The 17,444-nt window shown below is 36.7% G+C and overlaps 1 protein-coding gene across 9 annotated transcripts in view; it reads left to right on the top strand.

The window, feature by feature from the left end:
• CDK14 (cyclin dependent kinase 14) overlaps positions 1-17,444 on the top strand; it is a 633,016-nt gene that overhangs the window by 335,371 nt on the left and 280,201 nt on the right. For all 9 annotated transcript variants that reach the window (XM_040471560.1, XM_040471565.1, XM_040471562.1 and 6 more), the window contains one exon: positions 4,909-5,032. In XM_040471560.1, the coding sequence (XP_040327494.1) occupies positions 4,909-5,032 (124 nt within the window). The remainder of the gene's footprint in view (positions 1-4,908; positions 5,033-17,444) is intronic.

Here is a 17,444-nt window from a genome sequence, read left to right as displayed (position 1 = left end):
CCATCTGATCACACATCTTTAGACTTTGAAAGATGGGGGTGGGGAGTGTAAATCTTGTTGCTCACTGCCAGCGCCAGGAATTCTTCTGAGTAATAAAACATATCGAGTCCAATAATGCGTGCTTTTTCCTGACTTAAAAAGTTTTGATAAAAGGCCTATCTTGTTTGTTTTTTGTTTTTGTTTTTGTTTTTTTACCTGCTTAAACCCTAAAGAGTTCCATAAGGGAATGGATGAAGTATTCGAAGTATTCCTGAGAAGTGTATACCATGGCACTGAGAATATGAGCTGTTTCCTGCTGGGGATGACAAGACAACTGAGCTATAGATAGATCTGCTGCTGGCAGAAGTGTCCCTGTTCATCAGATCATTGCTATTTAAGGCATTTTCCCATTGGGGTTTGTACTGCAGAAAGTGAACATATTCAAACTAGAGTATAAATCCTCAGTGATCATATTGAAGAATTTGGAGGAATCCTTTTATAAAGTTGAAGAGAATATCCTGAGGTGACAAAGTATTCTTAGGAAGGCCTTATGGCTACTACATAGAAAGATGAGAAGAGAGTTTCACATCTGTTGGTAATACTTATCAACTTCAGTACCTAAAGTTATGTTATTAATTGCTGAGAGGATTTTAAATAGCAGAAACAAATCTAGGAATCATATGCTCATTACATAATATGCTAATTGAGACTTTTACAAACTTGGGTTCACTTATTAAAGCACTTTCATTATATTGGGCATATGTCTGTATTCATCCATGCATTTACCAAGCATCAACCTCATTTAAGATGACGAGGTGTAATGGAAAGTTCACAGGCGCTGTGTGATGGTTTGGATGATTTTGAGTAAGTTTCTTGTGCATTTAGAGCTACAGCTTTCTTATTTAAGAGAAAAGAAAAAATACAGGATTATTGATGAAAAGGATTAAATGTTATATGCCAGAGTGCTTGAAACTGCTTTTAAACTAGAATTTGCCCTCAATTATTATTAGGCCCCTTCTTTTTGGTATCTGAGATTCCATCCACATTTACCAAGTTTTATTAGCAAATACCCACAATGACTTTTACTCTTTGGTGGTCCTCCTTCTTCGCACAGTGTCCTCTGGTTTTCAAAATGATCAAGTGTAGCTTATTGTGCAATGATTTATACAATCAAGTCAAGTGGCTTTCTCAAAAATTTATGTGGTGAAGTTAGGTATTTGCCTGCTTGCCTAACGAAAGAGATTCCCTAACATGTGAATTCTCAAGACATTTCCAAAGAGCATAGCCTTGTGTTTAACTGAGCATGGCCACTGCTACCCACAGCCTTCCCCTGGCTGGCAGTGCCTACTCTCTTAAGCCCATTAAGTTATGGACTTTTAACCCATATTTTTCTAATGTTTTTAGTGAAGTCTGCTGTGGTCCCTATTGCCACCATTACTTTTGTGATGGTGAGTTGGTAGGTTTATGGTTTCATATATTGTCTTTTCATTTATATGGGTTTTTCTTCTTAATTTATCTAGTGACCTGCTTGCTTGGTCGTTTCACCTTGTGCATCTAGTGACTGTTCAATTTGATTTCCTATTAAAATTTTATGTGTGATGAATTCTCTTTTCAGAGTGACAAGTTTCCTGTGATTTATCCCTTCCATAGCCTGCTATTCATATTATGGCAGGATTAATTCTACCTTTTTTTTTTTTTAATTTTAGCTAGACCCTCCCTCCTCTGTGCCTACGGTACACTCAGTTTGCTTTACTGTTGCAGTGCAGACTTAACTTTAAGTGGTAGCCATCTGTTTATGTGTCTCTCATACCTAGTGGGTTGTGAACTTCTGGAGTCCAGGGACTACATCTAATACCTTATTCATCTTTGCATCCCTCTTGCTTGACAGCACCTGACATGGCACAGGGTTGGCCCTTATTAAATCCTGAATGAATTTATTCTATGGAGATTTGTTCTGACTTAACTTGTGCATTGCTCAAAGAGCTAAAATACGTTTGGGGCTATAACAATGTTTGAGGCGGTATGTCATGTCTGGGCTTAGTTTATCATGTACACAATTGTAATTGGAGTGTCTAGTTGCTTCCTTCCCTGACACCAGTTTTCTTAATCTCCTTTAATATGATATTACATTTTTTAAAAAAATTTTTTTTCAATGTTTATTTATTTTTGGGACAGAGAGAGACAGAGCATGAACGGGGGAGGGGCAGAGAGAGAGGGAGACACAGAATCGGAAACAGGCTCCAGGCTCTGAGCCATCAGCCCAGAGCCCGACGCTGGGCTCGAACCCACGGACCGCGAGATCGTGACCTGGCTGAAGTCGGACGCTTAACCGACTGCGCCACCCAGGCGCCCCTGATATTCCATTTTAATAGCTTCCATATTAGCATGAGGATTATATATTTTCACTAATTAATAAAGGTATTAAAAGAAGAGCCCTTTGGGACTGCCTGATTTACCCACCTCTACACTTAGTATCTAGAAAACCCCGTTGCATGGTTTCCTGTCCATTGTTTTTGTATATGCTTCATCCAGATCTCTCTACATTCAGTTCTGTATTCACATTGCTGGTATAGGAGTGTCACCTGTGTCCCCAGGTTAGGAGGATGGTTAAAGCACACAGTCTGGGAGGCAGGAAAATACCGTATACTGTAGACACAGGCAAAGGCTGCCCCTGAAGCACAGAGGGGGAGCACCTTACATGCACCTGTAGAGGGAGTGAAGGCCTGGGGAGGTGGTCAAGGAGGAGAAGTTCTTGAGGTGAGACTTAAGAAATGCATGGAGAATAACAGACAAAGGGGAAAGGGAGCTTTTTTGTCAGAAGAGAGGCAGGAATAAAGGTAAAGGTTTGAAGAGCAGTGTGCTCAGAGTGTGGGGTTGGGCAAGATTGCTTGAAATCAAGGAGCATGGAGTGATGACTCCTGGGCACCCAGCTGTAGCCAGCCTTGAAGGCTGTGCTATTATACACCCAGACCTCATTCTGTCAGTGGGAGGAAGCAGCTTCTATGCCAACATTTTGCCTACCTGTGTTGATTTCTGGCCAAGATTCCTATAGTGAAGTGGTTAAGATTGTGGACTTTGGAATCAAACTGCCTGGGTTTGAGTCCTGGCTCCAGCACTTATTGCTGTACAACTTTGAGAAACTGTGCTTAGTTTCCTCATCACTAATACAGAGATAATAGTAGTACCTCTTTCACTAGAATTGTTGCAGCGATTAAATGAGGTTGTATTCTATGATACATACATAGAATGGCACCTGGTACTTGCTCTCTGTTAAATTAAAACTCATTGCCACAGTTAAATGGACAATCACATTCTGGTAAGTGTCTAGTAGGCCCCTAAGGTCAGTTAGCACCTTGCGGAAGGCCAAACTTCCTTTTTAAAATCAGTTAATTTTTGAAATCAAATGTATTTGTTATGTGGCCTGCTTTTGCCTTTTTGTTTAAAGCTTTTGAAAACACAAAGTAACTTTATTTGCTCACTTTCTCCCTTGTAAAACTGAGAGTATGGATTTTCTTCAAAATTGAAAGCATTAGGCTTCAGGATGCAGGGGTTATTAGGAGTGAAAAGTGAAGCTGGAAGCTGCTGGTGATGGTGTTAAGTCTTTCCATCTGCTACACAGGAAGGGTTGAGAGGAGGAGTCTAGAGAGATGTTTGCTTCCTGAGGTTCTAGAGCCACTAATTCAATCTAGGCTAACACAGAACAGACTTTTCCTTTCTGATGCTTAGATTCTGGAAAGACTGATCGTAGGCCTTCACTGCTCCATAGCATATGTCATCAATACAAAGATACTGAAATGAATTTGTCTCACTGTGATTTCAAGGTATCCACCCTGTAAAAAATATACCTGGCTTTTCTAGCCCCCAGTGAGGTGGAAAATATTCCAGAAATGCTAGCTTCCAGGGGCTCTCAAGGAGTTGCCAATCCTTTCCATTTAAATATTCTGGAATCCTTCTATCATCAATCTTTGACAACTAACTCATTTAAAATTTCCCTGAGACAGCTTTTTGTTACTAGCTAAACATATAGACTGGAATACCATTTTTATTTTTGTTTTAAAAGAGCAGTTTTTAAAAACTAGAAATTATTAGGATTATTTGTTAGGTGAGTTATTTTAAAATATTTCCTTTTTCATAAATAGGATTTTGGTAACCCTCGCAAATCACATTTTGTTATTATCAAAGTAGAAACATTTGATGTGATCCAGTGTGAAACCAGAGAAGGCCTTAAGTCAGTTTTTAAAATTATTTCCTACAAAAGTATTGCTCTTGAATTCTTGGTTTCTCTGTTTTCTGTTTCCTTAGGATAGGTCTGCTTTGTAATTAGTGAAGGTGCATGTCTGTCTTTAAGCAACAGCCTAATCTCTATGGCCATATGTGCAAAAGCAGTATAATTACAATGTAGTATTAATTGGGCCATGTGACTTTTGCTTTAATTATTTGAAATTATCTTATCTTTCCATTGCTTACAGCATGTCAGTGGGTGAATCATTGGATAACATGTTTATGTCATTTTTGTAGAATTAAATATGTGCACATTTACATAAACTAGGTAAAAAATTCTACATCTTTTGATAATGTTATGGATAGATCTTTTTCTCTGTCTCAAGCATCAATATAAGCCTGAGGAAATCAGATGTTACAAAGAATTGATTCTTTACATTTTGCTTAATTCATAGAGTGCCGATTGGATTCTCGATTTCTGGCTGAGGAGGGTATCACTCTGGGTTGACTTAAGTTGGTAGCAATTTTCAGATTTACTTGTTAACGAATTAGAGATTCCCATACTTTTATGCATGTTCTCTAAATAATTTGGGTAGGAAATTTAGTGATCGGTACTCATTTTTACTAAATACAAGTAGTTGGCAGACTGTGTAGAAACTGGCATTTATCTGTGTTCAGATTTTAACTTTTGTCTCCCTGTTTTTTCAGTTGTTTTTATTTCAGTTGCTGCGAGGGCTGTCTTACATCCACCAGCGTTATATTTTGCACAGAGACCTGAAACCACAGAACCTTCTGATCAGTGACACGGGGGAGTTAAAGCTGGCAGATTTCGGTAGGAAAGCAGTTAATTACCAGTCTATTTTGTCACACTGTAAGAATGCCAGGCAGATGGTGGCACTCCATTTGTTTAGGTGTGCTTCTTCTATCATTATAGATCATGGTAAAATTTTCTCAGGAGTGAAGGAATTTTTTTTTTTATGATCAACATCATGCTTAGTGGATTTTTAAAACATTCACACTGCTTTTTAGAGTCTTGAATAATCATAAACATAAATCAGATCTCATATATTTCCAAAGGAGAAGGCAGTAAAATTTTGAGCATAAACTATATTAAAAGAAATCTATTTTTTTTCACTTTTTCTTATAAAAATGTCAAACACATTCAAAAGTAGAAGGATAGTATAAGGACCCCTCATTACCCATCACCCAGCTTCAACAATTATCAATATATTGTCAGACCTGAAGAAACCTTAATTTAAGCCTCTGGACTTTGGCAGGGGGCATTCCAAAATATATTCAGTAGTATATGTTGCCCTACAGTTTTAATAATTTAAAAATCTAGGGCCAGTGTTAAGCTTTCCACAAATGACTGTTTCAAGATTTCTCAATAATTTTATAAAAGTAGACACAGATTCTGATTTAAAAGCTGTGGTTTTAAGTCATTATAAGTCATCCCTTCCTTAAAGTTTTAAGCTTGGTCTCTTGCAGCTTAGAAGCTTTCTCCAAACTCTGTGTTGAGCACACAAAAGGGAGCAGAACCTTTGTGTCATCCATGCTGGCTCCCCTCCCTTCATCAAGGGTGACATTCCTGCGTTACCCTGGCTCTGTCACAGCAGAGAGGGTGCTGAGTTGATTCCCGGCACCAGGGGATGCTGATGGCAGCATGATATGTTGACAGTGCATTGCCTCAATTATTTTTGAATACATATTCTGATTAGAAATTTGTTCCATTAAGAGTGGAATGGAAATATTACCCTCGGGACATAAACATGCCTGAGGTTGAAATATACGCTTTTGCTGGAAAATGATTATCTTTTCCCACCCCACCTTTCGATAAATAAAAGAGCAAGAAATGTTTATTTCTTATTTCAAGGTTAGTAGACCATTCAGTACCTTTGGAACAAATCTACTCTGTTGGGTTTTATATATCCTTTCCTTCTAAAATTGAAATAGAACAAAAGTTAGTATTTAACGAGTGATATATTGCACAACTGTCATTTATCTTCATCTAGTTGGTAGAAATGATAAAACTCCGTGTGTGTGTGTGTGTGTGTGTGTGTGTGTGTGTGTGTGTGTGGTTTATTGCCAAATTTTAGCATCAAAATAATAAATGTTCAATGCAGTTTCATACTCCAGATATAAAGTGGCTTTCTATTACGGAGTAGAAAACAATGGGAGAGTTGGTGGGTCGAGGAGAGATTTGTAGTTCCTCAAATTTAGAGTTATTGGATTTGCTGTAAACATATTTTGTAGTTTATCAATGTCAGTGAGTTAATAAGGATTTATAGTGATTTTCTTCTGGTGTGTTAATATACTATAAGGTATATGTTGGAGTATGAAATTGCATTGAACATTTAAGTCTATTGAACATACTTTTCCTGTATATTTATAAAACACATTTTACAAAGTTGATTTTGTCTGTATAATTAAGGGTATAATGATTATATGTAAGTGCTTACTGGGTATTATTTTTGAATTTTATGACAATGTTTTTATTATAACTGTCAGGTAAGTTCATCTTAAAAGATTCTTATGGATCTTTAAAATGGACATTTTATAATATCAGATTCAGAAATAAATTGAAATGCAATTTTGAACAATTTAGAAAGTGACTTAGAAAATTAGGAAATTTAGGGATGCTCAAAGCAAGCATTAATATTTTCATTTTCTCTTTTCCAAGTACTTTTCCCCTCATCCTCTGCACTTTTCTTTCTCAAAACATATTGTTTTGTAAACAATTTTCACCTATGAAATATGTCGTGAACATTTTCTCATGTTATTAAATGTGAAAAACTCATTTATAACAGCTTAGGTCTTAGATTTTTCCTTTAATGGCCAAAACCTAGTCTCTTTCTTCAGTCCCTTATCATTGAACATTATAGTGCTTGCTACATTTCACTGTTGGGTGCAGTCCTGTGCTGAACGTGTTTATAGGCTTGTAGGAAGCCACGTGTGGTGCAGTTGCAGTGTTGAGTATTCTAAAGCACTTGAATCTTTGTACCAGACTGCTCTGCAGAAAGGTTGTGCCATGCAGCACCTCACCTCGGTGTCACGGATTCAGTCTCCTTGCCAGGAACACACACTTGGCATGCATCCTGTGTGCAAAGTGTAATGAGCGAGACTCAGCCACCAACTGACAATTTCCCCCCAATTAATTGTGCATTATTTTTGTCTTTTAACTTAAGACATACAATTAACTGTGATTTACTGCACTTGGGCACGTGTTTATGTCTGAGATGAAGGAAGCACAGTAAAAACTGTGGAGAAGCTAGGCAGTCAAAATGGGATGCTTCCAGGCACAGAACAATTAGAAACACTAGGCCTTCATTCAGACTTTGATGTATAAAGAGCTTTAGAAGCAGTTCCTTTGTCCTAACTTTTTTTTTTCCTATGTGAAAATTGATTAAACGAGACAAATGAAATCTGAATATAGGTCCTATATTGTAAATACTATTTTTATTAGAAGAAATACTTGGCATAGGTGGGGGGGGGGACACTGAAATTTATTGAATTTATTCTGTGCACTAGACACTTAGAAATTTTTGTTTTATTCTCTTCAACCTAGTATGTTATAGTAACATATTTTTGAGAGAGACCTGAACAGAGAGGTAACTAATTGCAAAACTGGGATTCAGAAGCTTGATTCATAGCCTTCAGTCTCAGGTAGCCCCAAGGTCTTCTTTGTATTTATACACATAGATGCTTTACCTTAAAGAGCTGCCTATTTTTCTAGTAAATTATTGATCGGTATATGTACATAGATCAATAATTCTAGCAAACTATTATATATATTTTCTCTATACAACAAATATGACACCCATGCTGTAATAGAAATAGATTGCACTGATATTAAAAAGAAAGCACATTACATGGTTTAAAGAACACTTTGTCATTTGACGAATTCAGTAGTAACAAGTGAGGTCAGCAATAGTATTGAAGAGATTTTACTTGCTGGACAAAGTAAACCAGCCAATCATGTATTTGTAGACCCATTCAGATTTAAGTGGATTGTAATTCTGAAGTCCAGCTACACACAAAAAATGCTGTGTCTACTTTTTCTTGTTAGCAAAGTTGTATTTAAGTGTTTATCTGGGCCTTGTTTTCTATATGCATTTTGAATGAGTAAATTATACATGATTTAGAATCACTATGGCTTTCCTAATGCAGAAGTTTGTCCTGCCCATATAAATAAAATAATAAAATTGTATAGATTTCTAAATTTCTAAAAAAAAGTTCATCTTTCCATTACCTATATGAAAAAAATATTTCAAATCTCTCATCCAACCTGTGTCTTCACCACCTTGTGCTCTGCGCCTCTGGTGGTACAACCAAACCGCAAACCCATTCACACATCAGAGAGCCTCTTTGACTCCATCTTTCCCTTTGCATGGAATACTCTTCTTCCTGTTTGCCACATGGCTATCTCTTTCTAATCAAACGGATCATAGATCATATATCACCTATTTATAAAGAGGCCACCTTTCTAAAAATAGAACCTTTCCCATTACTATCATCCAGTTTAACTTCTTCAATAGCACTTATAGTGCACTGAAATTATTTTATTTGTGTATCTGTTTCATTTTTTTTATCCACTACTTGATTTAAGTTCTGTAAGGTCATGGACTCAGCTTGTCTTTCTCACTCTTGTCTGTGTTATGTCTATAACCACACTTAACACATAGTAGGCCCTCAGTAATTATTGGTTGCATGAATTAAAAATATGCGTGACTAAATAGAGTATTAGTGTGAAGATTTGCTTTGGTAAACCAGCAGTTTACGAACTAATTTTCTCTTCATCAGTGCTTTCTTGGCTGGGCATAGTCAAAAGTGAAATGAGTTTGATAGTATTGGAGCCTCAGGATTGCTTTGAAGCTCTTACACATAGGCCCTACATACCCACTTGCATTTACTATGTTTGTAACCTTGGACTGCAGAAATAAGTCACTGAGTGAGTGTAAAACATACACAAAAAGGTGTGTAAGATTTGAAGTTCCTACTCTGTAGGCCTTAAGTGGTCGTCTAGTTACACTGTTGTTGAGGGCAAAATGTACTGATTATTGAATTAGGGGAGCAGGCTCTGTCTATAACTAGCCTGTGACTTTCAAGAAGTCATTTATTCCTTCTGGTCCTTAGGCTCCTCAACTGAAAAATAAGAGCATTGAACAGGTACTTTCCAAGATCCTTTCCTGTGCTGTTTTTTTTTTTTTATGTTGTTCATTTCTGAAATTATTAATTTATTTTCTAATAACCAGATATTTCCTCGTGATTAAAAATCAGTCCATTGAATCTGGAATCAGTGTTACACCATCCTCCCTTGAATCTAATATTTTTATTCTATCTTCTGGAAATTCCAATAGATGAGAGCCACACTTTTATAATATGCACTGAGATCACATTAAATGAAAATTATTGAAGTATGACAAGTAAATGCATAAATAAATTCACCGAGAAATTGATGTTCATTTACAGTATAATAGTATGAAACTTAAGGGTGTATTTCCATGTAAATGAGATTAAAACAAAATAGATGAGTCTGTAGAATTGTGGTTTCCTGCAGTCCCTTCAAGGCAATGATGGTGTCATCCACATTTTCTGGCTAGTCTCCCACTGTTATAAAGGGTCATGCCTAACTACATGGAAAGACAGCTGGGCTGAATTTGCCCCTGTAAAAAAGAAACAGTGAGAACTCTGTAATATAAGCACGTAAGCTTTCACTTATGTTTTTTTACTGGCTTTCCCAACCCAGGAACCATGTTAAACAGCTCTGTGGTTTTAATCAAGTAAAATTGGACAGGTCTCTTTCCCACCAGAGGTCTAAAATACTACCTACCTAGCGTTGGTAGTTTCCCCCTCCAGGCTGTTCCTTGTCTCGATTTAAGAAAGGAAATTATTGTAAATCACATTTTAGATTAATCTGCGGAACACACCAGAGATATAACTCTGCAGAGGCCATGGTCAGTGCAGAGTTTGTTTGTAATGTGCCTCTCAGAATTCACGTAGGGAATAGTTGAAAACAGGAGGAAATCAGCTGCTTTCAGATGCAGAGTAGAGTCTGTCAGTTTGATAAATAGAAAGCCTCTGAATAAATGCCTGTTAGTCCCAAAAGTATAGACCTTTAACTATTTTTTTATCATTAGCATATAAAATTCACCGTGGAAGCCATAGTTACAAATTCAAGGGTAGGTATAACTTAGCCCATTTGTTATGGCCTGTAGGCTTCCATTTTACTGTATCTTTGTTTCAGAATATATTTTCTATTAGCAGAATTAACCATATTTTCCAGTGAGGTGTCACTCTGCTTTTAAAAGGCTTTCTCAGCAGTTTAACGCATGAGTAGTTTTAATGCAAAGTTCAGATGCTTGTTTTCATATACATCTGAAAACCGGAGACTATTTTTAGAGCAATTGATGCTTTAGTATGAACCAAAGGAAGATCAGCTTTTCCATAATTTTTCTAGACTTCATTAAAACTCGAAATGAGAATGTGCACATCTAAAATCTATCAAAGAGATGATCAAGATTGCATGTTAGAAATAATTTTGATTGACATGTGAATGAGACAGTTATTTTCCCCGACTCACTCTTTTAAGGATGTGGTTACCCTTTTGGAAAATGAAATGTTGATTTAAAAATTGCCTTGTCTCTGATCATAAAATTCTCATTCAGCTCCATTATTTAAATCTTATTTAATATCCCACTCATCCCTTTGAAAAGTTTTCTGACATTCAAGGGGAATAATGACAATGAGGATAACATTTAATTATATTGTTTTTCTGTTTTGTCCTATCACAATGTAACTTCTCCCTATCACAGGTATGCTAACATGCTACATATTTGAGACAATTTTTTCTCCTTTTAAATAGTCTATATCTTTTAGAGTGGTTTTAGATGCACAGTAAAATTGAGCAGAAAGTATACAGAATTCACATGTACTCCCCATCCCCACAGAGGCATATAGTTATCAACATCCCCCACCAGACTGGTACATTTGTGACCCTTGATGAACCTACGCAGATATGTCAGTATCACCCAGAGTCTATAGTTTACATTAGGGTTACTCTTGGTATCATACATTCTTTGGGTTTTGACAAATTATAATGATGTATTTGCCATTATAGTATCATACAGAAGAGTTTCACTGCCCTAAAAATCCTCTAAAAATCTCATCTATATGGGGTTTTTACAAGCTGTAAATGGGAAGAAGAGGAAATATACGAATTCTAACTCATATGCATATTCTACTCTATGAGACACTATGAGTGTCTATGAGACACTTCTCTGTTCAGTCACCATAAAGCAGATTGAAGCAGTGTGGATGGGGGTTGATTGCTAAGAATGGCAGCTTCCAACTCCATGGAAATGAGGAAATTCAAAAGAGTGCTAGTTCATTCTTAGCCAAATCATGCATGTGGGGTAATGAGACATCTTAAAATGCAGAACAGACTGCTCCAAATTGGGCTGATCATCTCATTCTCCACCATGGATGGAAACCTTCTGGGCACAGCGATTTCAATATGCAAAACTATTATATATTTTTACTATACAATATGAGGGCAGAATTGTTGGCAGTAAATCGGATAAGTGATGAAGGATCTGAGTTGAAATATACCAGTGTGTTCTTAGAAAAAAACCCGCATGTGGGGGAGGGGGCTGGACACTGAGTGATGGTGGTGATGACAAGAGTGGAAGAATTGTAGGTGATGTTAGCAAGTGGGGCAGGGAAACAAACCTTAGAATCATGTAACACTCACATGCTATTCAGGACAATGATTACACTTGAACATGAGGTTTGTTAACCTATAGGTAAGTATAAAAGTTGCTTAGAGTTTAACAATTCACTAATGTCCCTTAATTATGGATCTTCCCATGTCTCCTGTGCTTTACCGTCTAAGAAGCCACATTTTAAAATGAAGCCAACACCAAACTCCACTGATACAATGTCAGTAGACCTGATTTATAATAGAATCTTGGATGATAGTGTTTCATTGTAGTCTAAAGCATGTGTTTTCAAAAATTTTTACTGGCAGCTAGAAAAACTGGCTACTATGGAAGATCTGAGATATATTGTAAATTCTGAAAGTTAGACATACTTAAAAAAATATGTCATCTTGATTTTTTTTTGCTCACTTTAATACTATCATTTCAGTATTAGTTGCTTTCCCTCTTTTGTTTTCTAAGGTTTCTAAAATGCCATATGTGTTTGTTTCTTACTTTTGGAATAGTGCATATTTATATTAATATTAAACGTTTTCTTCTTACCTTGAATAATATCTTCTGTTGTAATAGGTAAACATAAGAAGCTAGGACTTTTCTTTTTTCATTTTAGTAAAGGAAAGTACTATAGGGCACCTGGGTGGCTCAGTTGGTTAAGCCTCCAACTCTTGATTTCAGCTTAGGTCATGGTCTCACAGTTTGTGAGTTTCAGCCCCATGTCAGGCTCTGCGCTGACAACATGGAGCCTACTTGTAATTCTTGCTCTCCCTCTCTGTCTCTGCCCCTCCCTGCTTGTGCACACACTGTCTCTCTCAAAATAAATAAACATTAAAAAATGAATTAAAAAATTAAGAGAAAGTACTAGAAAATTAAAGAATTAAAAAAAATAAGAACTAGTGATCTGTGTTGCTTAGGAATTTTAGATACATGTCTGAAAAAAGTCTGTTTTACCATATACTATAAAAATAACCTTGATGTGTATAATCAAGTTTGTATTTCTAAAATAATATGACTCTTTGCTAAAATTCAAACCTTAAAAATGGAACGTCTCTCAGTTAAATATCTGTCAAGTTATTTGACGTTCTGATTTTTAATCTGGAAGGCTATTGGTGTAAAATGCAGTTTGGAGTGTTTGGGTTTTCTTCCCAGTTTTGGAGTTGGAACTGCCAGCTAAGAAATCTATTGTGTGAAACAACAACCAGCTAACGTTAGCTGTGAAAATTGCGCTCAGAACCAGCCCAGGAGCAGTGGGTGAAAGGTGTCAATGAGTTGGCTAAATTGAGTGCTCTCCACACGAGAATGGGACAAGAAAGGTATAAAGAGAGGCATAAGAAAAATCAAAGATTGCAAGATTATAAGGCTGTGATGGTTTCTGAAAAGTTGCTGGTAAGCTCTCAACCTATTTGAAATAAATTGGGAGCATTTAATAAGAATCACTACTATTGATGTTAAAAGAACAATAAAAAATAAATATATGCTGTGGCAGCTTTTTGCTCAGAGTTGGAAGCAGAATGTATGCTTTCAAAGTCTTTATCCAATTGTTGATAGAGTCATATCACTGGGAAAGTTTTGTTATTTTTGTTTTTTGATAAAAGCAAATCTATGAGAGGAAAGTTGGCATAAATCTGTTATAATTGTGTAAGAAAATCCACTACATTCACATTTCCAGAATTTTTAATTTCAGATTTTCTCTGGATTTTGAAGGAAACTCAGAGATTGTCTTGTCCAAATTGATGTATACACTTGGGGCACCTGGATGTTTCAGTCAGTTAAGTATCTGACTCCTGATCTTGGCTCAGATCATAATTTCACAGTTCATGAGATTGAGCCCTGCATCAGGCTCTGTGCTGACAGCATGAAGCCTGCCTCTGATTCTCTCTCTCCCTGTTTCTCTGCCCCTTCCCTGCTTGTGCACACTCTATCAAAATAAAGAAGTAAACATTTTTTAAAAAATGTGTACACTTTGGCCCGGCAATGGAAAATAAATTAACATTGTGCCCGTTACTTAGTAAGTGATGTGTTAAATTATTATTATTGTTGCTTGTGTCTCTAGAGCCCTAGTGTGGTACCCAATAAACTTTTGTTAACTTACTTAAAGCATACACATGTTTTCCCCTCAAACTTATAAGAAAGCTAACCAGATGTCTTGTTCAAAAGAGCCTCTCCTGTTCTAAGAATCTGTGTCAGATGAACAGTGTGATCCTTGTCAGGAATCCATCAGTCCTAACATTAGAATTAGCGTGCACATCTTGGGGAAACTGCTAAAAACAATATAAAGAACGATTCTCACAGTAGACCTGCAGGAAACCTCATTGGAAATACAACTTGGAATGGAGCCTTGTTAATTTATGAATTAGAAGGAACCACTCTCTTTAATTATATTCCTGGGAAAAATTAAAGCATTGAGAAGCCCTGTGGACAGAAGAAGGCTGAGTTGGCTTTAACAATGTTCCCCTTATGACTCAGCCATGCTGGGCAGTAGTTGAAAAATGCCCCTGATGCCGCCCAGTGGGAGAAATCATCTGTTCAAATCTTGCCTTTTCCACACGTTGGGAATAAATAATGCACAACTCCAGACCAGGTGGAGCTATAACAGAAGTACTATGTAAAACCATTTAGATCTGAAATAGAAAATGTTTTACATGGGGTGCCTGGGTGGCTCAGTCGGTTAAGCGTCCGACTTTGGCTCAGGTCATGATCTCATGGTCCGTGAGTTCGAGCTCCGCGTCAGACTCTGTGCTGACAGCTCAGAGCCTGGAGCCTGTTTCAGATTCTGTGTCTCCTTCTCTCTGTGACCCTCCCCCATTCATGCTCTGTCTCTCTCTGTCTCAAAAATAAATAAACGTTAAAAAAAATAAAAAAAAATTTAAAAAAAATGTTTTACATGGAAGTAAATATATCCAAGTGAAAAGATAAGATGAAATAAAATGTTCCGGAATGGTTAGGGTGCAGATTCTGGAGCCACATGCCTGAGTTTGAATCTTGTCTTTGCGGTTTACAAATCATGTGTCCTTGGATGAATTACTTAAATTCTCTGTGCCTTAGTTTACCTGTTTGAAAATAAGGGTGATGATAGTTATACTGGGTACCTCACAAAATTGTTAGAAGACTTGAATAAATTAATGCTTACAAATCACTGAAGGACAGCGCCTGGCTTATGAGACAATCCGTATAGATGTCTGTTGTTACCCTTTCAGGGTTTAGGGTTTACGTGTTCAAAATGTTATTTGTTTTTAATGTGTAGCATAGGATATAATATGGGATATTATTCAACAATTCATTCAACAGATTTTTCCTGAGTGCCTCTCATGTACCCCACACTGCTCATGGCTGGCTTACAGTGGAGAGTCATGGCCACATCGTTCCTGCAACTCTGCTCTCAGCTTTCTTTACCATCTTGTAGTTACCATTTTGAATATTAGTTACTGTATTATGTGGAGATGCCCCAAGGGCTAACTTTTTTAAATGATCTGATTTTTACATCATTGTCTTGTATATTTTATGGAAATTGTCATTTGTCTATATTAAAGTATAATTACTGGCCAAGGTAGAATGTTCAAAGTAATTCTCTACAAATCACTATTAAAAACTTTCTGTGGTTTGTAGTTCAGATTTTAAAGTATATCTATCACATTGTGGCTCAGCTTAGCTTCCTTGGTAAAGGGACCAAGATAATTGAATAAGAGGGACTAATTCTTGTGACAAAAATTTTTATGATAGATTTGTACCATTAGTGTCATTCTTTGAGAATAAGATTATACATCATGTAAGTTCTTTTATGAGGCAGACACTTTGTTAATTAACCAAGAATCTGCTGGTATGATACATTTTCTCCTCATAAACAGTACCTGAATGCTTCTGCCAAATGTTTCAGCAGGAAAGACCTGTGAGATAAGAAAATTTTGTGAACCACAAGAAAAATCAGCCCCAGTGAAAAGTATAATTATCCCTTACTACACACTTAATAAAGAAATGACTACATCCTTGAATCCTATGAGAACACTGCTCGTGTGCAGTGTCAGTGTCCGAAGTCTCTCAGGGGTAGATCTTGCCGCAGGACTTACTTTTACATGGTCAGGTAATGCAGAAATCTCAATGAAAAGTGGCATATTGATTTTTAAGAGTCTTCAGAGGTTCAGTGCTTTGTAAAATAGTTTATAAGAAAACAGTGGAGGACCATTATACCTTGTGTTCTAAGACTTGTGGCCGTTTTTTCTTTCTCTTTTTCTTTTTTTTTTTTTAATTAGATTTGATGTCAAAGTTCATTTGACCAGTCTGTAAAATCTCAAGAGGAAAAACATACAGCTAGAAAAATGCATAAATTAAGGGACACACTTGTAGTCTCCAAGAAAAGTTGTGCATAGGTTGCCAAAACAAATGATTTGAGGTTATGGTAGATGCCTTAGCAAATTCATAAATCAAGGTCTTGGTAGGATGTATCCATTCCAGTAAAAATACCAGTACACTGCATTTTGTCAGCATTGGCTATGACAGCAAACTTAGTCACTTCTTAAATTTTAGAATTGCTTGTTTTACCATCTTTTTTTGTAAGTGACAGGTCTGTGACCTTCTCTGGATCTGGGTGTCTGTGTTGTTCGTTGTACAGTGTTGATGCAAAAGATGAGTATTTTGCCAGGTACACGATGTAGAAGTCGTTCTAGACTCCAGTGGCAGGAAGCATTTTCATTTTTGAATATTGAATTCAACATTGGGAACACTGTAGTCCTTGAATCATTGAAACATTGTATCAGAAGCACTTGACATTAGATTGCTTTTAGGAAATGGCATTGATTCAAACTCTATCATTTCTAATAATAATAATAGCAGCCCTTTATAAGTTCATGAAGTGACTTTGTAGATCTTATTTTATGTTACCCCTATTACCCTGTGAAGTGGGCACTACAGGTCTCATTACCCCCTTTTTAATGTGAGAACATTGATTTGTGCTTCTAATATTAGCTCAGTGTGGGTATTCGATTGACTGATATTTTAACTTTGGCATTTCTGTTCAGTCTGTAGGCTTGAAAACAGTTCATCCTGAAGTCATCTTGGAAGATCCTGACTTCTTTCATGTCTTTTAAATAACAACATGAAGAATGTTCAAGTAGTTCTGATTTTTTTTTACTATGACCAGTGATCTTTTAAATATGAAAATTATAGGGGTGCCTGGGTGGCTCAGTCAGTTAAGCATCCAGCCCTGGATTTTGGCTCAGGTCATGATCTCATAGTTGATGAGATCAAGTCTTGCATCGGGCTCTGAGCTGACAATGCAGAGCCTGCTTGGGATTCTCTTTCTCTCTCTGTCTCTGCCCCTGCTCCACATGTGCTCTCTTTCTCTCTCACATTCTCTCTTTCCCTCTCTCTCCTTCTTTCTCTCCCTCTCTCCCCCCCCAATAAAAATAAATGAAAAAACATTTTTAAGAATTTTTAATGAAAATTACAGGTAAATGTGTTTTGCTGTCCAGCACTTTATCAATGGGAATAGCTATAAATGAGCTTTTTGATCTCCCTCCAAAACATAGAGAAATTTGG

This window comes from Herpailurus yagouaroundi, unplaced genomic scaffold (genome assembly GCF_014898765.1).
Source record: "Herpailurus yagouaroundi ecotype Mexico unplaced genomic scaffold, PumYag 100, whole genome shotgun sequence".
Classification (NCBI taxonomy): domain Eukaryota; kingdom Metazoa; phylum Chordata; class Mammalia; order Carnivora; family Felidae; genus Herpailurus; species Herpailurus yagouaroundi.
Note: the sequence above shows the minus strand (reverse complement) of the source record. Positions and strands in the feature narration are given on the sequence as shown.